We start from the raw sequence: 27,890 nt of genomic DNA, 5'->3' as shown, positions 1-27,890 counted from the left end.
CCTGTAAGTACACAAAACAAGCTAGTTCACTCCGTCTTCATGCTTTTTCATGACACTCCCACATTTCCAAGCCCCAAAGAAATGAATAGAGCCATAAGAATAATATTTTTAATTAATATTAATACAGAAAGAGCACATAGTACATTCCTTTCCAGCAGCAGCTCATTCAGCCCTACCATTTGAAAAAAAAAAATAAATTAAGGCTAGTTGAGGGCAACCTGATCCAATGGTTTGTTTCCCTTATGCCTTCTTGGAGACAGCCTTGTAAGCTTAAGAGACTATTTGTGCACAAAACATGGGATGTTTATTTAGCAAAACATCAAGAACAGATAAAAACATGCTTTGTTACAGTGGTAAAAATACACAGAGCTTTCAAGCTGCTTTTTACACCAGCTCAGTGGGGAAACCACACCAGTGTGGTATGCAGCACGATGGTGCCTCAGTATTGGATGGAACTGGCAATTGTCAGGGATCATGGTGACCACACTCAGCTACTCAGTGGAGTATAAAGTGCACGAGAAAAATAAGTGCATTGAAATGAACCATTTATGATCAAGAGCAATTCTTGTTACACACAGTACTTGCTTAAAATGGGAATCTCACAGGCTGTTCAGTACAACACAGTAGTACAATTTTCAAGAGCACAGAATCAGTATCACATAGTAGAAAGATCTTTACTGAACACAGATATTTCTGTATTTTTTTCCTCCAATTACCTCCCCCGCCCAATGACAAGCCTTCTGATGTAACTTACAGTGGGTTTGGTTGGGGCTTTCTTGAAGGATTTTGAGTAAATCTGTAAGGCATCACCTTTAGCTAATACGTCCTCTTTACCCACTATGTTCACAAGAAGCAAGGATTTAGTAGCACAGTGATTTGTTCCATTTTGAACCCCTAGTTCTAAAAACGTTTAGCAGAGCAGGCAAATTGCATGGGATGGAGGTTTTTTCCCCAGTTACAAGTTTGTCCTACGAAACTTTACATTTTTACAGGCTGTCAGGAACCATGTTGTCAATGTATTTTCCTACTCACAGGTTAAGGCCATTGTTAGCAGTGCTTATAAGCCAAACCATGAAGAATGATCTAGGTGCTATTAATTTGGGGGAACATTCACTATATTAAAAAAAAAAAAAATAATTGATTGGGAGGTTTCCAAATGCAATAAACAACATAAATGTTGGGTGCTTAGTCACTGGACTCTTTGGGCATTACAGTTAACAGCAGTAGATGCTTAGAATGCAAGCTTCAAAATAGCTTATTCGAATCCCCTACAAATATATGCTGAAGGCTAAAAAACACTCAGAAAACCCCACCTTTTTTACCTTTGCATATAAGTTATTTTACAAGTTTCCTTTCACAGTGAAATCACTTTTCTGTTTGTATACTCTTTTCTGAGAAAGGAAATAAAACTGGGGTTATTTCTGTAACATTTCATTTACATTGCCAGATCACCTGCAATGCAGTGCAGTACAGAACACAGCAATATATTTTAGATTAAAAGAAGACTCCTTGATTGCCAAAACTATTTTTTTTTTTTGCATGCTGAAGAAGATATCTCTGCCCTCTTAAGCGGGCAACAAACTAACCATGTAATCATACAGTGCTTGCAAAACTATTTACCATTTTGCAATAATCTATAGTACAAAAGGCAGGCTGCAGTGCACTGCCTGCCCTTCCAAACACAGTATTTGTCACCGAGAAGCGTGCACAGTAAAGAATATTCCCTATGTGTCCCACAGAAAGAGTCCACACTTCTCTTCCTTTTCCATTAAAAGGCCAGGAGTTTGGAGGCAAGAAGCCAAGTTCATTTACACCCCTGTGTATTAATTCACTTCTGCCAATCGAGTGTATCTCCTGAAAAGCTGGATACTTTCCAGCTGTATGAAAGAGAGGATATTTTGCTACAAGATTATTCACCTAGGAAACTTTAATGGCTGCCAATTTCAATTCTCTCCTCTGGCCATAGCAGGTCCAAGGCTGTTCTCCAAGCTCAAGCAGGAAATGAGGCTGGGGGTGGGGATGGTTGAAAAGATGACACCAGTGGAAGACAAATGAAATTAATGCACTAGGAAAGTCAAAAATTAATCTAGGGCTAGGGAAGAGAAAGAATCCAGACATTCAGACTGGTCTCCTGGGTACAGGTTTGTGCTTGGGCCTGTGTTTGCTCCTTGGTCCAAGGGGTCACTGCTTGGACCTCCTTCCAGGTTAGGACACAAGGGCCTGGTTACAGAATCCATCACCTAAAACCTCACCAAATTTTTTCAGGAGAGAAAGAAGTCAAGAGCTCTGTACTAAAACAAAGGAGAGTTTGGCCAAGGAGCACAGACTGGTTGAATAAGGCAAGGGAACATGAAAGCCAGGAGACTCTTCCAGGCCAAAGCAAGGGTGACACTTCTAATAACCCTGTTGCTCTTGAGAGTGAAAGGTGAGAGCACACTTCATGCAAAGGCAAATGGAACAGATCAACCCCCTCAGCAGCCCCTGCTTCTCACAGATTAGTCCTTCAAGCAGTTTTCAAACTTACTACCCTCTATGGTAGAGTGTGTCCCAAAGAAAGATTCTAGGTTTTCCAAGACAAACAAAGTAACCACACTTTCTACAATAAGGGATCAGTCTCCATTGCCTTTAAAACAGTGGCTTTTTCAGTGTGGCTTTTCCTCTGTTAAATTTGTTATCTCTTTCCTTCTATGGACCGGATCCCAAAAAGGAAGTTTCCATATAAAACAGTTTAAGAGTTGAAAATGTACAGTTCATATAGATGCAATTTGTACAACCAGATGTTACTGTATATATATAGTTGCATGTTTGCCAGTAGTGTAGACAGAAGTAGCTAAAAGGCAACTAAAACAACAGTATGTCATTGCAAACAGGAACCAACAGACTTCAAAGTATAATACTTTACATAAACACAGGTTTTGCAGCTTTTCAAGTTAGTTTTCATCAGGTACTTGGTATACAGTAAAACTCTGATCTACCTTTAGGTATAGTTTCATCTTTCCAAGCAGAGATTTTTAATATTCTCTTTATAATATTACTAATCCTGAAATGAAGAGTCAGAAGTGTAACATTCCCAGGCAGTAGCTTAATGTACTGTAGAAAATTCAGTTCTATTTACCAAGGACTAGAATTCACTTCAGTAACATTCCCTGAGGCAATCCATGATTTTATTGTTTTGTCCTGGAATCATTTGTGTACAGTTGCTGTTCTGTTCCAGACTGCTTTGTTTCTTTAAAAATAGACACTTAGAAAAAGACATCTGTTAATTTTCATTGCTAGTTTTATATTTTAGCAATTATGCTTCCCCTTAATGCCCTCTTCTTTTCCTCTCTTTCCCCTCCAAAAGTTGCAAGTTAACAACACAGCAAGTCTGTGTGCTTCATTTTTGCAAGACAGGGATTCAGATCTTTAAATGAATGTTAATTTTTAGAACTGAAACAAATGTAGTAGATAAGAGAACATAATATGCAATGAGCAGTCTAAAAATTACCTTACTCAAACTGAAGTTATTCTCTCTTTGAGAGAGAATCTACGGTGCTAAAAAGATCAAGGGTAAGGAGAAAGGGTGGGTGTAGAGAAACACAAGAATCATCATCCCTGTCCACAGAAATGCACTGAGCTAGAATACTGCACCCTTCCATTCCCAATGGACTAAGGAGATTTCTCCTGACATAATTCCACCTTTAACATTTTAAAAATGCCTGTGTATCATCAATGCACTTAAAGCTTTTAAGTTTTAGTAACTTTGTTTATAAAACAAACACACACAAGCACACTTCCTAGAGTGCAAAATGCTTAAATACTTCAGTGACAGAACTCCATATGTAGTTTTTGGAACAGTAAATCCTCTGGATGTCATAGTCAACTTCTTCCATTGCCAGCAACGGTTGCATTGAACTACCCAAAACTGCAGCAAACCCAAGAGTGGGTGGCTCTGTACTGTCTCCTCAGTTCTGCAGAGATCCTGGTTCATTTGTATAAACTCATTGTTGGACTTTGATACATGCACATGTAAGCATCACAAAGCAGTCTTCGTGCACAGCCTTGGATTTTCCGGGAATCCAGTGAATGCAATTCCTCTAGAGACATCTTCAGGTATTCACCAACTTCTGGACATGGGGTAACTTGTGGAATGTTAAAGCCATTCTGACCTCCTTTTAAACCATTAGAAAAGAAGGAGAAACAGATTAGGAGAATATCTACATATATTTGCTATTCAAAATGTACTTTCATTACAACATTAATGCATTACAGCATTACCAGTTCTTGAAAACACCTTCTAAAAAACTTAAACATGCCAGATTGGACTGCTGCAGGGTAAACACCTGTGAGAAGTGTATTGTTCAAGAAATCACTATTAGAATCAGAATATCCTGTAGTGTTTACCAACAAACCACACCCACACAAACACCCCACAAAACCAGGGGGAACTCTGGGTTTTCATTAACACTAAAAACTCTGTGTGACTTTAGGACAGTGACCTGAACACATACCTCACATGCACTGAATTTGTTAATAACATGACAACTGGTAACAGCTGATGAATTTACAAACCATGTCTATATCTGACGTGCATGACTAAGGCATGGTTTGCTCCTGGCCGTTTTCATAAAACTGAGCAAATTCAAACAACACAAGTATGGACATCCTGCTGTTCCCGGCAGAGATTTTTAGCTTATGAAGGAAAGCTGAAGAAAAATATTTGCAACAGTAAAACCTCCCCCTCTCCCCCGACTAAGATCAGCAGGAGATATTTCCAGCATCTCATATGATCTAAATTCCTGAAATAAAGTGGTTCTTTACAAACATCAGTCATACGTATTTCAAGCACTCTGAAACGAAGCTTGATTGTCTTCTGGCCATTGTAAGAAAGTGACTTTAGATCTGTAGCAGAGCCATTTTCAACACGAGGCAAGACTCTTCTCTCCCTGCCAACTCACACTGTAACAGAGGGGTTCAAAAATACTTCATGCAAAAACTGTTACTATGTGTCTGACACTTCATCTATTACTGTTCTTCTTAGGCACCAGAACTACAGAGTCCATATTTAAATGGGATCTGTTTAAAAAGCAGCATCTAAGAAAACAGTTGTTTTACTGACATTTGTATTATTATAGGGTAACAATTTTCCACTGATAACTCTAAAGGGGTTCAAAGGAATAGCATAGATGTTGTAATGTGTGACTACTTCCTTTATTCTAAAAACAGCTACCATAAGTCATTTAAGAAAAAGTAATCAAAATCACAGAATCACAGAAATTCTAGGTTGGAAGAGACCTTTAAGATCATCGAGTCCAACCCATGTTCTAACACCTCAACTAGATCATGGCACCAAGTGCCACATCCAGTCTTTTTTTAAACTCTTCGAGGGATGGTGACTCTACCACCTCCCTGGGTAGATGATTCCAGTATTTGACCACTCTTTCTGTAAAATACTTCCTCCTTAATTCTAGCCTGCATCTCCCTTGGTGCAGCTTGAGACTGCGTCCTCTTGTTCTGTCTGTTGTTGCCTGGAGAAAGAGACCGACCCCCAGCTCACCACAGCCACCCTTCAGGAAGTTGAAGAGAGTGATAAAATATTTGTATGCTAACTGATAATCATGTACATCAACTTAAATATAAATGGAAAGTACACTCCTGCAGTTGGTTATTTAGAATTAATTGTCTCTGCCTAATTTGCAAAGCATAGAAAAATGTATAGGGAGTCCTACTAGGAAACTTCTGCAGTTACTTCTGTACTGTCGCAATCTTCGCTGCAGTGTTGTTCTGCTCCATTCTCTGCAGCACACTCCTTCCTTTCTTCTCAGGGGCTCCTCCTGGGCTCTTGACCCACCCCTATTTATCTCAGTTGCCTTCACGAGCTACAGCTGCTGCCCAACTAAGGACCCTGCAGCTGCAGCTCGTTTGGAGCAACTCAGAACCACAAGGTCTTACAATACAACATATATTCAGGCCCCCACACTGTACCTTCTTATTACCAAGGCATCCAACTGAGGTGAAATTCAGAATACTCAAATCAGCAGCTGCCATGAAATCAATGTGCTACGGTAAGGCTGAGCCAAGATCAGTATCCCAGCATCGAGCACATCAAGTTAAACTACACTATAATATCCCCAAAAGTTTAGGGAAACAATCCCTGAAATCTAAACCACAGCTACAAAACTGTAAGAGGAGTGAGGGGGTGAAGGAGAGGTTACCATCCCGGTCGGCCATGCTGTCGAAGAAGAGCCAGGCGGAGTCGTCGCGGCCGTACTTGACGAAGGCCACGTAGTGGCTGGTCTCGATGCACAGCACGGCAAAGAGCTCCATCTTCTGCGAGGGGATGCAGCCGTGCCGCCAGTCCCAGTCCGGCAGGTCCTTCGGCAGCGACAGCGGATTGAATTTGTGACTCTGTCTCTTGGGATGAAGATGAACCTACGGTTGAAGTGATAGTTCAGAAAAGAAAAAACACCCCAGAAGATTATTTGTTTCAGCGGTAGGCAAAGCTAAAAAGGACATTATTGCTGAACAGAAGATTAATGGTGTTAGAGAAGGAACTGCAATAACAGCAGCTGACTAAACGTTTCTATTTTTCCCCCACCAGTGTAGTTCAATGTTGCCCAGAAAATTCAAATCTAAGGTTAGAAGGGAGGTCAGGTTTAATGCAACAGTTTTCTACTATGCTCAGATTTAAAAACATGCCGTGATTGACAACTTCATGCAATTGCCAAACAGCAAAACATTTCTGTCACGAATTTATCAACTCTAACAAGGTAGCGTGAACATAAAATTAGATTTGAACCACATCGTTAGATTACTACTTCTCCACTGCTTCCAATCCTGGATTTGGCAGATGCCATGCTGATAAACACATTGCAGGAGTCTGATCTGTCACCAGAGGAGACACTTCACTTGGTGGGTGGCAGCTACACTGGCGCTGGTGAAGAAGCCTCACTATGTCTTCTGCCTTTCTTTCAATTACCACAGCATTAACCATTTGGGTAAAACCCATGTGAATGCCGAAGACAAGCACTGACCTGTGTATTGCATGTTTTGCAGAACTGCTTGATTTTGCCAGCAGAAATATCAGTGTCTTCATAACACTCCCTGCACTCGTACATAGCGAGCCCTCTGCAGATACGGCACTGCCTGGGAGCTGCAGAGGCAACAAAGCTGTTAAGTCTCCAGGCTGGGGAGGCTTTCATTTTTAACAAAAGGAATATGAAAGTGAAGCACAGCTATTACTTTACATGGAGAATGAACACTACATAAAAAAATAGTTAAAATGAGATTGCTAATCAAAGAGAAATGTACCAGTCTATTTAACTTCTCTTTGGTGCAGTGTGGATTAAGAGAAAAACATTTACACTGGTAAGTGGCAAAACAAGATGATAAATATCTAGTGTATGAACAAGCAAAAACAGGCTTTTAAATCATGTTAGCATCTCTCTCATCTTAGCTCCTACAGCTGTCAATAACCAGGAAAAAAAAAACAAACAAGAGAAAAGCATAAGCTGATGGCCAAGACAGTGAGAGAAAAGGCCATGGCAACTTCAGAGATTATTATTCTAAGAAATGTTGGCAGTTTTATTAATTCTTAAATTTAAAACCAGCTGTCCTTCCTTAGTACAATGTGATAAAAAATTCAGTGGATGATCAATGGCAGAAAATTAGGTCAGAAAAAAAGTGACATAATTATGGCTAAAAAATGCACATTTTTTAGGTGCACATCCTCATCTCAGGCTCCCTTCCAGTCTAATGAACTAGTGAACAGCTTTGCTCTAATAACTCAATTTTAAAAACAGTCCTGAAATAAGTTCAGTTATACAGGTACTCAAATAAACAAAAAAAAGAAGTTGTATTCTATATATTCTTCTGAATTAGAGCTTCTAATTTACATGAGGGGAAAAAAGCCTTCCACCCAGTAAAATTTCATTTCTCCTCAGCCCGAGCATCTCACACTATCTTGGTAAATATTCAACAGAAAAAACCCCCAACAGGCCACCAGAAGTATCAGGAATACTTTAACTGTCTTAGTCGGTCTCAGCAACTGTCTTTCATTACACAATGCAATGTTATATACTTACTGTCTTCAAGTAAGTCTGTTATATTTAATTCCAAGGATGGAAAAATTTTATTGAACATTTTGAAGTCTTTTCCAAACCGGGGCATCTGGATAATCAGGCAAGAGGGTGCCTAGGTAAAATGCCAGAATACAATGTAATGAACTTGACATAAATAATTATCTAACTTTGTAGACATTCTTCTAATGCAATAAATATATACATCTTTTTTTAATTCACAGCCCACAGAGGTATCTCAAAGTATTAGTCCTTAAAACAACTCAATGGCAGCAGCTAAGAAGTTTTCTTTTAGTAATTCTTTATCTAAATCACTTTGATCTGTTCAACCAAAGAATACATCTCATTAAGTGAACCTTAAAATGCTTTTGCTATGTAGGCATCTCGATCACTGACACAATATTCCCATTTCCAACATGTCTGCATGTTTTTGCACCAAATCCTATTTTCTCCCATTGCTGAATGGACAGATATTTAGGTATGATCACTTCTAACAAGGCAACTGCTGTCACCAACCTCTGCAAACTTCAAGTTGCTGTTGATGAAAGACCACTCCAGTAACTGCTGAATTGTTGGGACTCCAACTTTCTCATTTTTGTCCATAAAAATCTGATAGAAGTAACAATCTTGTACTTTCTGTCCAGCTGATCTAAAAACAGTTTCAAAGGAAAAAAAAAAACCAAAAAACAGATGCTGAAGCTCTACTGTAATGATGACTGTATCTTCTAGGAAAATACCATCTACATAAAAACAGTGACAAGACATCATCTCTGCATTGAAATATATTATGCTTTAAAAAACCCCAAACAAACAACAAAGCCTGACAAAGCCCAGACCCCTACCCCCAGTAAAAAAGTGCCAGGCAGTCAAGTATTAAGTTTGAATTGATTATGGAAAAATTTAAAGAAACAAAACCAATGCAAATTTCAGAGCATGGTTTAAAAACATATGTCTATGCATGGCTGAACTACCAACTAAGCATCTGCATCAAAAACTCCAAGACAATAAAGCAGCTTTCACTGGAGAGACAATTAGGAGTTTCAGTAATAAAATATCAAATGAAACAACACTAATTATCTTCAGTATGATGGGTTTAATGAAACATTTCCTCTAAATCAGGGTGATATTTACACTGCTTCCTGCAGTGCAAGTCTCACACAGATGGCTAATGCTGCTAGACTTGCTCTATAGTTAGCACAGAACTCTCCAAAAGGATAATCCAAATTCAAGGCTGTCCAGCTGTCATTGTCAAGACTCCTTCCACACCCAGGCCAGCTCTGAGGCAGATTACCACACAAACTGCCAATGCAAGCCCTAGGAAGGAATCTGGAGAAACTTCTTTATCCTCACCATAAGGGGCAAAAAACCCTTTCCATTAAACACACACATCCCTACCACAAAGCAATTATCCTCTTCAAAAAAAAAAAATCACAAAACCACAACACATTTTGCATAGCTAGGGAGAGGGACACAGGATTAAGCTACCAAATTAAGTATGTTTTGAGGTCAGATGTTCAAAACATAGAAGTATCAAATATCAATATTCTCAGATCGTGTTTCTGTTAAATAAATATAACTCAGATATATTTGGGAGGAGATCTTCAGATAAGCAATTCAACCTCCTCTGGAAGTACAAAAGAAAGGATATAAAAGATGATGCTCAGGTTGAAGAAACTGTTTTTGCTACTATAGAGAAAAAACCTACAGGACTAACCAGCCTCTAAAAGCAAAAGAAAACCATTGGGTTTGAGCTGGTTCATCTCAGCATCAAAAATTCCTGGGAACTTTCATCAAATTTGCTATAAACTGTAACCTCCTTTAATCTGGCCAGCATTTAAGCCAAAGTTGCTTTTCAGAGTATTCAGGTGTTGAGATGCTCACTATCAAGAAAGGAGATTTCTGCATTGCCCTTGAGGAGTTCAGGTGTGTGCACACTGCACACCAACTCTGCTGCTAAAGCTGAATGGTGGAACACGAGTGATGTTCTGTGTATGGCATAGACACAACAAAGCCCTAAAAGGCCAAAGAAATAAGATTCACCTTATTTTCAACAGTGGCTCAACTCTCAGAATATGGTGAAATAAAATATTCAAAAATTCTTCCGGATCTGGAGGCAGGAGAGAAAAAAAGTTTTGTCAGCATCCAAAACCAGATACATTATTCAAGACTCACTGAAACTGAAGGTTTTTAAAATTTCCATAGGAAAAAAGTAACAGTTGATTTTTACAGCTTTATTATTACCCCAATAAGATTATGACAAACTAGGAATATTTTCATGACAAACTTCTATTTATTCTTTTAGTGTTAAAAGGCCCTAATAAAAGGCACAGGCTCAACAGGGCAACAAAGCCTTCCAGTCAAGTTAAAAAAGATGCTCTGTATTTCAGAGGAATCATTTAGCACCACACATCTTTTCCAGGAGAAATAAAAGCTTTCAAAAGGAAACAGTGACTCTGCAGAGAGCCAGTGAGGAGCAGTGACAGTAACACAAAAGCTACACCATAACCCCAAGTTCAACTAAACCAGAGACCAAGTTCTGTAACCAAGACTGCAGCACTTCCCAGAGGGCTGCTCTCCCCCACCACAGTCTGCTGCTCTGTTTCTCTCCCTGCCACTAGCTGCAGTTAATACTGGTTCCAGCACTCAGTATTTACAAAGAAAGTAGGATTCTCTTGAATAAAAGCAAAACAGTTACATAATACAATGCTAATTAATCAATATATTAAGCAGACAATCAAGAAGTTGGGAACCGACTTTTCTAACATGATTTGAACATTTTACTCCTTAAAATACTACATAACCATTGTAACAATGAAATGTTGAAGTGCAAAATTTATTCCTCATGGATCAAAGTGACAATTTGAAAGAGGACAAACATCCCAGCCTTATCAGTCTTCTCCACTAACTGCTAGAAGGGAGTTCCAGGGGCACAGGAAGGCACTAAAAGAAATTCAGGCAGTGGAAGACTCCAGAAATTGTTCAGCTGGGGTTCCTTACATAGTTGAGGAAAGAGGAAAGACCTTACTAGCAGCCAATGGTCACTCAGATCTCTGCTCAAGACATTACTGCCATGGAAAAATATCTGGGTGCTTTGTTCTGGTTTAATTGTGTAGCAAGGTTCCTCAGTCCCTTCATATTAGAAGAAAAAGAAAAGCAAACCTTCCCCATTACCTTTTTCCTCTGAAGTAAATCCTGATGCCGCCTCAACTTTTTCAAGTATTTTCCTCAGTTTCATTATTTTTGTAGCACATACATATCCGTATCTAAGACAAATGGGTTTAATAAGCTATTAGCTAGTTTTTGATCAAGTCAGAGCAGTAAAAGAAAAGCCAAAACCAATCACTTAAAAACTGAAATACAGGTTCTCATATCCTTATTGAACTGCATACAGTATTTCTTCACAACTACATGCTGATTTCTTATATTTAACCAGAGTCCTGGTTTTCTTAATGTAGTATTAATTTACTGCAGTACTCAATGTTCTTTTACAACTTCAAGAGCATTTTAATCATCAACTTACCAGGATAACTATTTTCAGATTTGTCAGTTAATTACTTTTGATTTGTTTCCACTCTGATTTGCACAGCTTAATACATCATTTCAGAATGTCACATAACAGCACTGAGGGAGTTGTTAACAAAATCTTTCGATATTTGAGAAAGACACAGAGCTGTACTGCTGACCCAAGCAGCTCAGGCTTTGAGCATTCAGTCTTTTCCCCTAAGCTTTTCAGTGTGATCAAAGGCCAGTAAGGCATTCAGCCACCTCAGGCACCTGGGATTTCTGCTACTCAGTGTGCAGCCTGCCATCCTGCCTGTTCCACAGAGCCTGGAACACAGCAGGCCAAGCACACACTCCCTGACAAGAGCAAGGCTTCAGAGGCAACACTTTTGTTTAACAAAATAAAACCTTAGTCAGAAATTGCTCAGTGACACCCCACAGGATTTTGGAACTACAACTGCATTATTCACTTGTTTGAAAAAAAAATAAGCTTAAGAACAGCAACTTTTCATGGAGATTTTTGTTGCACCTCCTTTGCTCATTGTGCCTGAGAAATTACAAAGGTCATATTAAGTTATTTTAATAAAAGTATTTTGGCCACTTGCAGACCAAGTGTAAAAAGCAATGTAAAAAAATGTAAAAAAAATGTAAAAAAATGTAAAAAGCAATGCAACTTTTAAAGCCCTGCTAAATCTATCAAATTGTGAAACTCCATATAAGATAACACAAATAATTATCTTTTCAAGTACAATAGCACTAAAAACATGCAAAGATGAATGCTGTAAACAAACATAACTTGTATTTATCAATACTTCTGTATTATTGTACAATACTTGTACAAATTTTACAATAGCTTTGTGCTGATCCATTTGCAAGTAAGAAACTAGTGAAAATATTTCTCACCAAAAAATTAATAACTCTTTCCAGTTATCACTGATTAAATCTGCTATGAAGAAAAAGTAAAAATACTTTAAAAAATACATTGAGTAGCAGCAGATAGCCAAACTTCTCAGATTTGCACTAGGAATGCAAACACTGCAGGATTTCTCTAATTCATGTTAGACTAGAGACCAGATCTTCACTTACATTCTCAGAGGATTCACAATCTCTGTCCTCAGCAGCTCCTGAGTCTCACTATAATACTCAACATCATTAATTTCTTTAGGTCTGAGTAGCACAGTGTCCAAAACAGAGCTAAAAGAAAACAGGCTACAAAGAAAAAGGAAAAGGAAGGTTTGTTTTGACCATTCAGATGCCTGAGCAACATAAGACAAACCAAGCAAAGCCACAGAAGAATTAAAGAACTAAACAAAGTGAAAAAGAGGCAGTTATGGACAGGGGACACAGCTGCACTAAACAGCAAAGTCCACTCCAACCCAATATGTCGAATCTCAGGATCTCAGTCTTGAGGTGCTGAGCCACCGAGACCACCCTTGGGGGGCTCGAGAGTCCTGGAATGTTGCCAGAAGTGTCTGGTGGCTGCACTTTGGTCCTACACAGGAGACAACAAGGATGAGGGCTTCACCAGGGTGAATGGTGAAGGGATTGGTTAATTAGAGAGTGAGACATAGAGTTTAAGATTTATGTACAGGGGGGTTTAAAGGAGTAAGATGGAGGAATTGGGGTGTGTCCTGTTCTTCTTCTTCTTCTTCTTCTCCTCCATCTTCTTTGGTGATGGTGGCACTTTTAGATTAGTTATTACTGAGAGTGCACCGAGTAATAAGAATAAATAGTATTAGAGAAAAATGATAAATATTGTACACGTAACAATGGATATAAAGATAGGTGGCTGCCCCGGAGGGCAGACAGTGTGCCCATGGCTGACTGCTGAGCAGATCTCTGTTCGGCTGAAAAAACATCTTTTAGATAAACAATTAATAAACATAAAACCAGAAAGAAGAACTGAAGCCTCTTCTCGTCCTTCGATACGCGGGCTGCCCCAAGGCCACCCCGGGCCTTTCCAGGCCCCTCAAACAGCCGAGATAAACCAGAGACCAATATTCCTTCTGCAGCAAAGTACAGAGCCACTCACCCAGGCAGGACTCTGCAAAGAGCTCTAAGAGGCTTTTCCCTCCCTCCACCCCTGTGCTCTCCTGATCCTTCAACCATCTCCAGGCCAGGGACCCCCTCCGTCCAAACAGGCAGGTCCACAAGGGCCAGTGCAGTGTGGGCACGAGCAGCACTGCACTGCTGGCACGGGGAGAGCACAGGGACTGCAGCACAGCACTCTGGGAGCTGCACAGCAACTCAGACACTCACTCAAGCAAACATCACATTTCTGCATTTCTAGCAAGGGATGCCACTATACAAATGATGGACTTACCAGAATAAGGTGGAGTCTAGGTAACAGGAGTTGTAATGACCCTGGATACCTTTCTTCTTTCCAATCATTGTCTCTAAACCTTCTTTTTCCATTTTTGGAGGAGTGTTTTCTTCTACCACTTCACTTAAGTAACCTCCAAAGGCTGAAATTTTGTTTTTCAAAAGTCACTTTAAAGCCTCAAATTTTATCCCCCTTGAGATTTTCCTAGTAATACTTTATAGCTAAGCTGCTGCCTTAGTGTAAGCATTCCTCTTCTGGACTAGAATAGCATTTTATCATAGCTGAGACTCACTGTCTTCCAGAGAGTGAACAAGGCCTTACATTCCACACCAGAGTGCTTCAGAAAGCCTGCAGCACTGAATTAATTTTATCCAGTAGGAATGAAGTTCTCTTTTCATTACAAATGCCTTTTTCACACTACCTTACAAATCAGACAAATTTCTTTGCTGTTGTCCCAGACAATACAACATGACCCAAGAAATCTAAAATACTTGAGTTAGGTGAAGTTAGGGAAAAAAAGAAGTTTTCCACCACTAACCTCCATTATAAAAATACATGCTTTTCTTTGTTAACATTTAGAGACTAAAATAATTTGATGTTATAGATTATAGAAAAACAACTGCCTTTATTTCTTTTAATGTAATCAAACAGTGCTAGAGTTACAAACACCATTTTCAGCAAGATTGTTCATATATTTAAAGAAATGTCATAAAATTATGGGAATTTTTTTATGCATACCCTTTTTACATTAGAAGTTGTAAAACATTGTCTTGTTTTAAAGCATAAAGGAATAATTCAAGAATCACTGCGTTCTGTACAGGCTGAACTGCTATTTATTCATCTCAATTAAGTACTACCTGTACAGATTTCCAGGTGCTCAATAAAAGAGCTTATTGCAGGAATGAATGAAAGCAAAGCCCTGGGCAGTTCCCAGGGGGTAAACAAGAAATAAGCAGAAGCTCAGTACCTAGAGAGTTGCAGCGCTCGATCTGGTTGGAAACAGGCTGGAGTGAGGCAAACCTGGAGTCTGGCCTGCAGCTTTTGAGTTTTACAAAAAGAGCTTTCTTTGGAGCACACGTGAAGTAGCGAGTTCCTTTAAATGTCCCGTCCGTGCAGCCTGCACATTCATCTTCCTGAAAATCCAAGGGAGAAGGATTCAGTGTTTTTCTTATTTCTACAATTCTGCAGTAAGATATTTGATACAGTATCTACCCATAAGTCACCCTTCTGCTACTCCAAAGCGTCATACACACTGTTTCTGCAATTTAGCATCCAAAGCCTCAACTGTGGTGTTGATAGACTGGATTTATTGAGAAAATTAAGACTTGCATGCTTCTTTCTTTCTTCACGCTTAAACTTTCACTGCATCCAAAATAAAACAAAAATTCCATCAGAAGCAGCATGGGGGAGGCAGGAGGAGAGACTGTGAATTCAACCTGGTCCAGATTCCTTCAGAGCACTTTTTACCAATTAATTGAAATCACTGAGCATGGGATGGTATGAACAATTTCAGCGTGATTTGGCTGCACAAGAAAAATGCCTGCTTCAAAAAGGTACAAAATGTACATCAAAGAGAGAACACAAACTAGGAGTAAACAACAACAAGCTGTTACCTTTGGGAACAGGATTTAAGGCACATTGCCTGCTCACTAACAACAACCAGGCTTTAATGCAGAAATGCAGGAGTGGCACCCAGGTTAAGGAGCAGGCTCAGAATGCCTGTGGCAAGCTATGGCTTCAACTTCACCCTAAACACCCACAAGGATCAGGACTTCTTTGTAACAGCTGGAATTCCACTCACATTCTCACACACCTTGCTTACGTTTTACATGATTTTACACTGCTTTATGTAATATGTCATTGAACATTATCCCAAAATAAAGACCCCCCCCGTCCCCCTAACTGTGTGCACATTAATTTAACCAATACTCCATCACAACCATGGCAGCTGCTGCCAGGGAGGGAATGTCAGTACACAACAGCAATTCATGTTTGAGGCAACTGTGGGGTTTTTTAACAAAGGGCCCACAGACACACATAAAGCACATGGCTGTCAAATCCACAATATCACTACTGTCAATTATCAAAACCAGCCTTGCAGCTCTGACAACCATCACTCTGACTTGCTGATATGCAAACAACAAACAAAAAATTACATTCAACAAAGACTACTACAGATGGAGAATTTTATTTAAATTTCCACTTAAAGGACCTTTAAATTTCATTTTTAAATTACAATATCTATAATGTAAGCAAAGGACACTCCTCTAAAGCAAGGAATCGATCAACCCTACAAAATCCTTTGCCCACTGTGATACAAGCACATTTCAGATCCTACTAACAAGGTAAGGTGTGGGGCAGCCATAAAAGTCAGAGCTTATCAAAGAACTTAACACTAAACAAATCACTTGGCAACCTGTCTGGGCAAATCCCCCAAACTGGTTGCTTTTGCAGAGTGTAAAGGCACCAGCTCTGAGAAACAAAACTAGTAATTAGCATTAATGTGAACTAGAATTTCTATTTACCAGTTCCAGTCCTGCTAACACTTCATTTACTCCAGGGGGCTGGCCAATCCAGCGGATTACTCCATAGAAAGGAGGATTTTCTTTAACTTCAGCCAAGGAACCTGCTTCAAGACCATGTGAGTTTCCAACTGGGCTTGCTGCTGATGGACTCTCCTGGGTAGCTGTAGTATTCACATCACCCATGACAGACTGAACAGATAAAGAGAGAGGACTATGTCCCATAGTACCATTAGTACTTGTTGTTTTTGTCAAGCTAAAGGGGAGGGAGTGAAATCTGTTTTCTGTAGACACAGAGTTTGTTAAAGGTGGCTGCAGTGGTGGTGAAGAATGCCCAAATCCAGAAGATGAATCAGTAAGTGACTTTGAAGGGTCTTCAGCAGCTGTTAAAATCAAAAGCAAGGTGTTAGTAAGTGTTGGGATTTTTTTTCTCCTTCAATTAAAAAAGGAAAGACTTGGCTCTCAAACCAGCAACATCTGATGTAACAGGTGGGAAGCACTAACAGCTGGGGACATTTCATTTAGGAAGACTTTTGTCACTTGGCAACACTGGAGACACAGAGCTGACTGAGCAGACACTGCTGCAGTCTCACCACTTTTAGCACAAGCAACAGAAATGAACAGCACACAGAAAGGAGATGTTAGAAACTACAGAAAGGTTTGGATTGGTATCTTTTTTTTTCATCATCACATAAGACTTTGAACATGAGTTAACAGCCCCAAGGATTATGACTGTAGGGGGCAAAACTAGAAAGAGCTCACTGGTCATTGTGACTGAGGAAATTATTTGGTTCACAGCTTGTATATATATAAATAATTGCTTGCAGATATGACTTGCAAATGGAAAAGTGCTTATTCCACTGACTCTATCACAACATCCTTTGGTTCTAAAACAGGATATCTATCAGTGTCTACCAAGAATAAAGGACTTAAACATGTCATGGGCAATGCAGTGCCTGATAAAAGAGATGACAACTACATGGAACAGCACAAGCACTCTGTGTCTTCTCCCATCTCTCTACATTGACATAGAATGCCCTGAATTGGAAGGGTCTCTAATACACAATTGGTATTCACATAACAAAAGCCTCTTCATCTTCACCCATCCTCCCATGCTGTTTCATTAAATGAAGTTAATGTCTTAAAAACATAAAAAAGACATCTGTTACAGAACCAAGAACAATTTTAACCCGTTTTCTTTTGTGTTTCAAAGAATTCAGATGCTACTGCTTCTACAGGTTTCTGGTGTAACTCAACAGTTACATTAGTTAGTATTTACTCCTTCAGTCATTAAGCCAGTTAGCCACACTTTTCTAAAGTTTACCAGGAAAAAGAAAAATAGGTCTGCCAGCAAATGAGGATCTTTAGATCCTTCAAGTATGTGCACTCTTGCTTTTAAAAACAAAAAAAGAGATTTTACAGAAATAAATTTTTAAAAATACAGAAAAAACCCACAGATACTTTGATAATTTCCCTGCTCTCACTTCCAGACTGATTAGCTGGCATGGCACAATATTACAGTTCCCTTGGACCTGTAACACAGCTACAAAGACAGGCAAAACACAATTACTGTGTACACTCAGCTACAAGGAATGCTTCTTGTCTTCCATCCCAGCCTCAGCTTTTATTTTGCCTGTGAGACACATTCCCACAGAGCTGCATGTGAATTGCCAAGAACAATCTCCCACATGCAGAATAAAACCACAGGCCACACCAAGACAGAGAACATTTTCTCAGGGGTTTCAAGATGCTTTTTGTGATGTAGTATGTATGCCACTATGACAACACAATTCTTTTCCATTTAATCTCCTCCTTGTTTTATTTGAAGAAGATAATACACTCTAGTTTTGTTTTCTGGGTTTTTAAAATGAATATATAAAAAACTATCCTCTCTTTACCTTCATCCATATACCATGGGGACTTGGTTTTTGTTTGAGGCTGAGAGTCAACTGATGAGCCATTTAATGTGTAGAAGACTTCAGATCTGCTTCTATTTCCAGGTTCAGAGGTAGATCCTGGAAAACAACACACTGTATAATCTCTATTTACAAAAAGTCATCTATACTCTTATTTCATCATATAAATTTGTTAGTACACTTTCAAGAAGACACAACTTGCACAAAGGAGCAAACACAGGCTAACACAGTTCTAAGCTTATAACAAGGCAGAAGTCTACACCAAACCAACACAATCTGAGCTGAAATCGCAGTCAGCAAGGTGAAAAGAAGGCAGAAAACTCCTCTCAAGAGCAAATTTTTCATGTCTATAAATTATGAATATATGAAGGTATTTGCAATACAGCTGGTTTTAAAGCACCAAAATTTCACAGTAGGCAAATAAATTACTGAGGATCATCTGTGCCAGCATCCAATGCCAGGTAAAATGACAACTTCCAGAATATACTGCCATTAGTACTTTACTACCCAATGTAGACACTAGTAAAATCAAGAGACACTGAATTTTGATTTTTGCCTTAAAATAAAAAAAAATTAAAAATTGCTTCTCTTTCTGTTTGTTTGTTTGTTTTCCCCAGGAGGATTTTCAGACTTGAACAATAAACAGAGTCAAGGAAGTTTATATTTTGTGAATTCAATTCTGGTTTGGAATCACAGCAAAATTAATACAGTCATTATTAAGGAGACCTGCTCCTGAACTAAAAATTTTGAAGTTACTAGTTCTGCAAGAAGAAAACAGCAAACTGTATTTATAAATACCAAAACAAAACAATAAATACACACTACACTTCCAGAAAAACAGAATGCAGGCCTGACTTGGTAATACTAGACAACTGGGTTATATGGTCAAGAATTTTTGCTAAACCTCAAGTTCTTTTTCATGAAAATGAAGGCAATTTGAGCAATCTTAACTTCAACTGTCTATCACTTCCATAGTGATTAAATTAATACCAATACTCCAGAGAAATTTAACTTTTAAGTACAGCTGGACTTGATCTCAAAGGTCTCTGCCAACCTTGGTGATTCTGTGATGATTCTTGACACATAACTGAAATAATACATCAACTGATAGAAAAGACAATACTTTCTTGTAAGCAACAAAATTTTGTAATCTTACAAAAGGAAAAAAAACCATTTCCCATACATACCTATAGCCTTTGGCTTACTATGATTGAACAAGCCTTTGTCTCCACTTCTTGAGGTATAGGCAAGCTTGGGAGGTCTCCTGTCCTGGGACACAGTCTCTAAGACATGGCACATGAACAGAGTATTAGCTTCCCTTTGCTGTGCTTTCACTGTGTTACACACAGCTCACCTCAAAACTGAGCAAAGCTCTGCTATCACAAGCTTTAACACTGAGCAGAACAAAGCCTTGTTTGGCACAAGAACAACATTTTATGTGTATACAATCTGCTTTTATCACATCAGCAACTGCTTGCTGCAAAGTCTACCATTACTTCTTGAACACATCAAATAGGTTGACTTCACATCCTTTAATGTAGGTATGTATTTCCATTATGGGAAACAGCTACAAGAATTTTTAAGATTTTTTTCTATGAACACATCTATAATAAATACTCTTTTCAAAAAATGGAGAAGTCCCTGTGAATTTTTCAGAGAAGAAAGAAAATTTGTGCAAAAGCAAACATATCAACTAAACCAGCAAGTAGGAGGCAGACATAAGAAAAGTGAGTCAAATTGAAGTGTGAGAGCAACAATTACAGGCTACAAACTATTAGAACCTGCCTAGAGACAGTGCCCAAACCAAAGTCTCATACAAACTTTTCCTTCTTCAGAAAAGGAATCAGGAACTGTAGCTGTTACAAGTTAACACCATTCAGTGAATCACTGCAGGGAATTTTTTCCACAATCTTGACAGGCATTTCCAAGCATTCATTCCCAGAATGCATACATAATCCTGTCAACACCTTCCAAGCACAGAAAGAAAAATTTTCTGATCAAGATATTTGAAACCCTGGAGTAAACTGAACAACAGTCCATAGAAAAGATTCCTACTACAGACACTCACATATTCAAGAGGATTACCCACTGCAGAGTATTGTAAATACTATACAATTTGACAGGAATTCTGTTCAGTATTAAAGCTTTTCTACTAGTGAGCCTGTAACCCCAAGGAGGGCAATACTGAAGAGAAATATAACAGAAGGTAATTCAAGTGAACTTGGGAAATGAATTCTGCAGTATTGCTTTAATCATATAACTGTGCCTAGGTGGAGGATGTTATCCTAGATGTTATCAAAGTCTGCCTTCTGGTTAAGAAAGCAGGGCATACCTGGAATAACATCATTGATATGCAAAAGAAGTGTACTTTCAACACTTGCAAAACTGCACAGCTGTATTCCATTATATCTTCCATCCCAGTTTCCAATCGGATTATCCTAAAAATAGAAAAACACATTACATATATCCCAAAAGAAGATTTACATCATACTGAGAACACACAGAATTAAAACATTTAACAATATCTACTTTTTCCTGCAACTAATTTTGTATTTAGAACAGCCAAACACTATAGTCTTTAAAGGCAAAAGCTTAAAACATTATCTCTTGAGAAACAGCTCCTACTTTAACAAGCATTTTTCTGCTAAAAAACATTATTGATAAACAGGCTAGAGCAATTCCAGTGCATTTTTAGGAAACAGGTAATGCAACCAAGAAAATGGAAGCATCTAAGCTATAAAACCAGATCAATCTTGAAATACCAAAAATTTTAAAGCTGTTCATTTTAAGAAGTTCATGTTGCTAGAAATAATTTTTAATTACAAGCTTCGCATTTTCTTGAAAGATCACTTTTGTCCTTGCAAGTCACACTTATAAGGTAGAACTAAATCAAGCAAAACAGCTACATGAAAAAAAGCTTTTAATAATGGCTAACAAAAGAAAAAGACATTTTAACAGGCAGAACAAAGCCAGTCTCACAAGACAAACACTTGACTCCATGACTGACACCTAGCATGGCAAGTAGCTCAGTGGAGGCTCCTCAGAGTATGCAGAGTATTTTCAGCATCAAATACAACACCATTTCCCTGATGCCAAGAAAATTACCACCAAATGCATCTTTGAACACAGTGTTTCTTTCCCATTTTAGGTCAGCCTCCGCTGAAGTAGCTTGTGGGTAATGTTTCTTCTTCTACGTGCATGTCATTCACTAGCTAACACACATGCAGAAGTGATTAAAGTCAGATTATTTTCTTACCATGTCCACTCCAACAACGTATCCTAAACTTTCGTTTCCTGGTAAGACATCACAGAATATAACTGTGCCATACTCTATACTCTCTCCTATCTTCAGAGAAACCCTGGAGTTGATCTCCAGAGGAGGAAGTTCTACCTGCATTGTGTCAACTGGAGCTGCATAGTCACTTTCCAGTTCATTGTCATCATCTTCCACCAGCTCCAGTTTGTCCAAAGCAACAAAAACCCCACAATCCTCATCACATCTGAAAAGCTGCTTGCCTTGGTACTGTCCATCAGTAAAGCCCTGACCACGACCTTCTTCCTAAGGGTCAGAGAAGGAAGAAAATGAAGGAAAAAAAAAAGATATAAAACCAATCATGAATTTTGTGAAAAACAGACTACTAATAAAGCAGTAACATAATCCAGTGTTCTGAATAAATTGCACTAAGAATTTGCCTGATGCACTATCATGGAGAGAATTGAATCTGTGGCAAATATACAAACTGTCTATCTTCAGGGAATAAAGAGCAAGATGTCACTAGATTAGAGAGTGGCTGCAGGCAGAAGCCTTCATACTCAGAGAAGCTTGTTTTCTTCAGGTGCAAATCTTGCTTCAATCATCAAATTCTTGCCATATCAAGACAAGACTACTTCATACTAGACATAATGCTAAGCATTCAAATATTCCACTTAAGTGCCATATAAAGTGAGATGATTTTCAGAAACACTCGGGCCTGATATTCCCTGAGGTTCTTTCTCAGGGGGAATTACAAAGAGTTCAGGAAAAGTTTAAAGAGTACTTTGAAAATTATACTTCTACAACAAGAGAAGAACTCTCCTCAACCTAATTCTTCAATAGCTTATGGTTGGCATTAATTTTGCAGAAATATCTCACAAGGAGCACAGAACAGATACATTCTCTATTTTAACTAGTTGCCATTGGATTTTTAGGGATCACCAAAACCAGCAGCCCTAAAGTCCAACCCTGCATTTACTGACTGTATCCTGACACAGGCAAACAAAGCACTCCACAGAAATCTGAGAGCCAGATACCCACCATGAGAGGGCTGTACATATTTTTGCCCAGAGAAGTTGTGGATGCTTCATCCATGGCAGTGTTCCAGGCCAGGATGGATGGAGCTCTGGGGAACCTGGTCTGGTGGAAGGTGTCCCTGACCTAACAAGGGGTCTGGGACTGGATGATATTTAAGGTCTCTTCCAAGCTAAACCATTCTGCAACTCTATGAATTAAATTTTTCTGGGCTTGAGGACTCAGAGTACATCCAAGTCTTTCTGCCAGCCCCTGCACCACACCAAGCTTGATTTAACATGGAGATTACAAGGCTGATGTGATATGGCACTTTCACATAAAAGTACTTATGAGAAGACTAAAAGTAATGGATTTTAGGGGTAATATGCTTCCAGAAAAAAAAAATTATTAGGACTTTCTCTTTATACTGAAGACACATTTAGCTCACCTCAAAGTATATCAGATACCACCCCTTAGCAAGTAACTTACCAGCAACTCTACTCCAAAGTATATCCCTGTGAGGGACCTTTCTTGCATTAAGGGTCCCCTGAAGCGAACAACTCCAGGATATTTCTCATCCCCTGACCTCAGCTGCACTCTGACAGGAGAGCCAATATCTATCTGCACTCCTTTAGCTAACCTGCTTTTGCTCTTAAACAAACTGTATCTTTCCTCACAGTTAGTAATAGCCAGAAGCAACTCAGCTAGTTTTTCATTAATTTCTATAACATCCTTCTCATCCACAAACAAGATTGCATGAGGTTGTTCCAGAATCTTTAATCCAATCTGCAGTTTCTTGCCTTTACATGGAATATTTCTGGAGTGTGCCACAGAAGAACGGTCTTGAAAAAACTGCCCAATGCTACCTTTGGGCACTTTCAAGAGCTTTTGAGTCTGCTTGTCTATGACACTGCATTCCTGGAGAAGCAAGTAAAAGATCCTCTCTTCCCAATAGGATGAACTCGCTTTTTCTTGACTCCATAAGCCTGAATTCATTGTGATTAAAACTTAAAAAGCTGGACAGAAGTCTTCAAGAAAAATAAGCTCTTGGTTTATGTGCAGTGATCTTTTCAAATTCTACTGGAGGGTCCAATCTTTTTGAAACAATGCAATATTCATTTTGCAAAGAAACACAATCAGAGCAGGAAGCCTAGAATAAAAAAGAAAAGAAAAAAGAGACAAAATTGAATTGGGTAAGCACAGCTAGCCTTAAGTAAAACATAAAACAATTTAAATCTGTGACCAACTCATTCCTCATACAGATCAGAGTTCAGCAAAATGCAAGGCAGTGACCACAGTCCCAGAACAGCCACTGTGCTGCTGATCATGGACAGACCATTCATCCATTTCTGCTCCTTATTGCAGTGTATTTCATGTCCTTCTTTAGTTCCTTGTGAAAAAAAAGGTTATGGAAAACATGCAATGAAATGCAGGAAAAAAAAAAGAAAATACACATAAGTGAAAGCAAAAAGAAAACTCAAGTGCAAATGAACATAAATAAACAACCTGTTCTATTTACAAACAGCATTTTAATGAAACTTTCCACTATAAAGCTCTTTTCCCATGCTTAGTGACTACTTATTTCTGACAAAGTGTACTGCATCTGTCATCCTGCATAACATTTTGATTTAGTGAAGCAGAAAATTGTGTTGACAAAATAGAGCAGCACAAAATGGAAACTTTAGTAACTTATAACAGCCATTTCTTTAATAGAAATGGACAGTTCTAGTAATATGCAATATATGAAAACCAAATTGTGTCAGCATTGCAACATGCAGTTCTCAGGAAAAAAAATGGAGGCTCTTATTTTTATCTTTCTAGAAAGATAGTTCACTACAACAAAGTAAGAAATACTTTCAGTTATTAAAATACCAGGGAGCAAACATCTTAGTTATCTTTAGAAAACTACAGTTCACAACTAATAAAATGGAACAGAACAACTTGAAAATACTTCTTTGAGCATGTGTGTCAACAGTTTTGATCACAGTGGATACAGGAAGAAAGATGTGCAGGACCTTAGCAGAATCTGTTCTTCTAAAGATGACAGCAAAGGGCAGTGTACAAGTTCAGAATGTATTGTCATGTAAATGTTCCTGTTCCCAGTCTGTGATGCCACAGTTGAATTCAGTTAAAGGACAATCTCAATGACTGTTTATACCTGAAGGCAAATAATCATTGTCCTTGTGCCTAGGTACCCTATTTCTCCACCACTTGTCTGTGATGGCTTTCAAATAGCACAAAATCTATTGCAATTTCTCCTACCCTGTTTGAAACCAGTCTCAGAAGCCATTGGAGAAATCCAGCACTCCTGTAATTATTTCCCTCATCTTTTCAAACACAGAATTTAACAAAACTCAAAGAAAAGCAGCAGCTTGAGACAACCTGGAACGTGGGCAAAGCCTCCTCTTTCAGTGCCTAGGACCTCACACAGTGCCCGGTGAGGCTCCTGTGCCCAGCACAGAGGTGACACGAGGGTGGCAGTGCCACCTCCCCACTGCGGCAGCTCCCAGGCGTTCCCATGTGCCAACCCCCGAGGGGCAGGACAGGCCCTTCCACACCTCACCCAGGGAAAGGCTGCCACACCATCCGGGTGTTCCCAAGTTCAAAAGTGTTTCTCCTCACTGGCCTTTGATACACATAAATGGGCTTTCATGTTTGTTAATGACTAACAAAAAAGTGGGGTGAGCATGGCATTGAAACAGTTTATGTGGAAACTGATGAAGAACACAGCAAGATTCCCCCCTCCTGTCCCACATGGAAACATGATTAAATGACCATTAGTTTTTGTAAGTCTACTCAGATAGTAAAATAAGAGTTACATACAAGTTCTGAGTAGTTTTCTCCATTTACTTTGTCACACAACAGGGAAAAAACCCTATCTTGTTTTCCATACATCCATTTTACATTCTCAAGAGCATTTATGTTCTTTCAAGAGCTGACACACTTCACCTTCCTTTTTTTTTTTCTTTTGAGCCACTCCACAAAGTTTCTCAATCCCCAGGAGACTGCAAACAAGTATCTCCAACCTTACAGGGATCCTGATTTTCCCTACTTCATTTACACAAATAATTAATTTTAATAAGTATGCATGGAATAATATATTAAAAGAGAAAGTATGTTCAACAGCTTAAAAAAGGATTTTTTTTTAAATAAGCTTTACCTTATCTATTTTATAATAAGTATATCTTGTTTGCAAGTCCATGGCTGCAACAATACAATCTTCACATGTTTAGTAGTAAAGAATTCAGTCTGCAAACTTGTCAGCAGCTGCATTTAGATTATGTAATAACTTTATGTGGTGTGTGGTCAGTCTTTAAAGCCCTGTTACCCACAGAAATGTTACTAAACCCACTGGCTATAGTACCAAAAGGCTTTTCTTTATTAAGGAGTTTGTTATCACTATTAAAAAATGCCTTCCTTTAAAAACTTATCTACAACCACTGTCCCACACAGCTTTAAAAGCCAAATACTCTTCTTTTAGAATAATACAAGTGATAAATTAGTTCTTTTAGGACTACAGAAAAGCTTCTTAAAAGGACATTAGGTTTTGGCAATGTATCAAAAATACATTTACATACACCACTCATTTTAGGATTATTCTTACAGCTGTTTTCCATTGAATTCTGTGAGTAAAGAAAAATCTTTGCTGAACAAACAGCATAGCTGTAGCAGACTATGACCAGAACAAACTATTAGACCACTGTATGATTAAGTTGGGAACCAAGCACCTTAATCCTCAGCACAAAGCCATCACTGCACTGCACAACACACCAGCAGCTACAAGATTTGTGCAAACCCAAGAGAACTTGGCCACCAACAGGGACAATTCAAGTGTCAGAGCCTGTTCAGCTGCAAACTTCTATTCCACCCACTACCTGCATTTTTTCATGCTCAAGAGACTTTGGGGAGAAACAGGAAAAACAAAATTATACTGCAACACTACATACTGTGGAAGGAAAAAACATTTTAAAAATTGTCAGGAGTAGGCCATAAGCTACCTAATTTCAAAGCTTCCCTAATTTCCATTATTCCTCAGTTGTGAGTCACTCTTGTCACTACAGAGACATCTCATCAGAGTAAGTTTGCTCTGAAATTCAAGACCTCTGTTCCTACCCTGCAGGAGCCTTACATGAACTATATTAAGATGATGAAACCAGCTATCAAGTTTCAGAATGAGCACACGTCTGTGGCTCTGATTCAGAGTACGAAATGAAAAGGCTAAAATAAACTGTACAGTTTCTTTTAAAAACTGACACTTAAATACCAAAAATAATCAAACCTGCTAAGATGCAAAGTTCTGTTCTTCAACAGCCCAAAACCAATTTCCATGGGAAGGTTAAAACTAGGAGCAAGGAAATTTATGTGCAGCTCAATGCACAGAATTACACGTCGGCAATACAAGCCACGAGTAGAAGAAATAGAAACTCAAAACAGCGGTGGAAGCAATGTAATAAAAGATGTTCATACTGGTAGCGTAATTCCTTAAAGAAAACACGTCGTGTTCGGCGTTATAAATCTGATACAAATAATCCCCGTGAGAGGAAGAACAGGACTCATTCCCACAGGCCAGAATGCTGTGGCGTTACAAGATTCACCAATGCGGCCGCTGTGCAGACACCCTGGGCCAGCCCTGCCCAAAACAGAAACACGTGTGCTCAGCTTCCGAAATTACACCGAATATCGCATTTCACCGCTTCTCTCAGGACTGCTTCACGGCAGGGCACGGCCTGAGACCCGCCAGGCTCCGTGCAAGGCTCAGCTCTGCAGGACAATGATCCCCCCCGCCCAACCGGAGCATCTTCTCCGCTCCCCGGGCGGCTCCGCGCAGGACGGGCCAGGGAAGTCCCGAAACTCCTCTGGAGCGGCCAACGCGCCGCTCGGGGATCGAGGCTGTGCTGGCGGAAAGGCCCAGCAGGGCCGGCCAAGAGCGGAGACACCGCCACCCCGGCCTAGCCCGGCCCCGCCGCTGGGCCCGGCTCCCCCAGCACCGCAGGAGCGGCAGCGGCGGCCCACGGGGACCGCCCGCGGAACAGCCCGGAGCGCGGCCTGAGCAAGCGGCCGCGCCCCTGCCTGACGGCGCCCAGCGACATCCCGCGGCCCCGCTCGCTCCTCACCTCCTCCTGCCCGGCCCGGGCTGCGCCTCCCGCCCGCGGGTCCACCCCGGGGCCTCAGGCGCCGGGAGCCGCGCCGGCCCGGCCCTCTCCGCGCTGCCCCATCGCCGCCGCGGCCGCGCGGAGAGCGCCCGCACACCCGCTCCTGCTGCCCCGGTGGGCCCACCCCTCGGCCCTCCACCGCGCCCGCAGC

At 39.7% G+C, this 27,890-nt stretch overlaps 1 protein-coding gene across 2 annotated transcripts; it reads right to left on the bottom strand.

The window, feature by feature from the left end:
- Positions 1 to 94: 94 nt before the first annotated feature.
- Positions 95 to 27,890, bottom strand: CYLD (CYLD lysine 63 deubiquitinase). Of its 2 annotated transcripts, none has more exons than XM_074551208.1 (17): positions 27,701 to 27,890; positions 23,076 to 23,736; positions 21,576 to 21,878; positions 20,652 to 20,757; positions 19,507 to 19,602; positions 18,302 to 18,418; positions 16,407 to 16,786; positions 14,849 to 15,014; positions 13,882 to 14,023; positions 12,645 to 12,767; positions 11,229 to 11,320; positions 10,098 to 10,164; positions 8,574 to 8,706; positions 8,064 to 8,172; positions 7,014 to 7,132; positions 6,195 to 6,411; positions 95 to 4,151 (listed from the first exon to the last, which is right to left on the bottom strand). In XM_074551208.1, the coding sequence occupies exons 2-17, from the start codon at positions 23,580 to 23,582 to the stop codon at positions 3,967 to 3,969; spliced, it is 2,862 nt and encodes a 953-aa protein (XP_074407309.1). In that variant the 5' UTR covers positions 23,583 to 23,736; positions 27,701 to 27,890; the 3' UTR covers positions 95 to 3,966. The 2 variants fall into 2 exon arrangements, with proteins under 2 accessions (XP_074407309.1, XP_074407310.1); XM_074551209.1 differs by having other exon boundaries at positions 21,711 to 21,878.

The sequence above is a fragment of the Zonotrichia albicollis genome, chromosome 13 (assembly GCF_047830755.1).
Source record: "Zonotrichia albicollis isolate bZonAlb1 chromosome 13, bZonAlb1.hap1, whole genome shotgun sequence".
Classification (NCBI taxonomy): Eukaryota; Metazoa; Chordata; class Aves; order Passeriformes; family Passerellidae; genus Zonotrichia; species Zonotrichia albicollis.
Note: the sequence above shows the minus strand (reverse complement) of the source record. Positions and strands in the feature narration are given on the sequence as shown.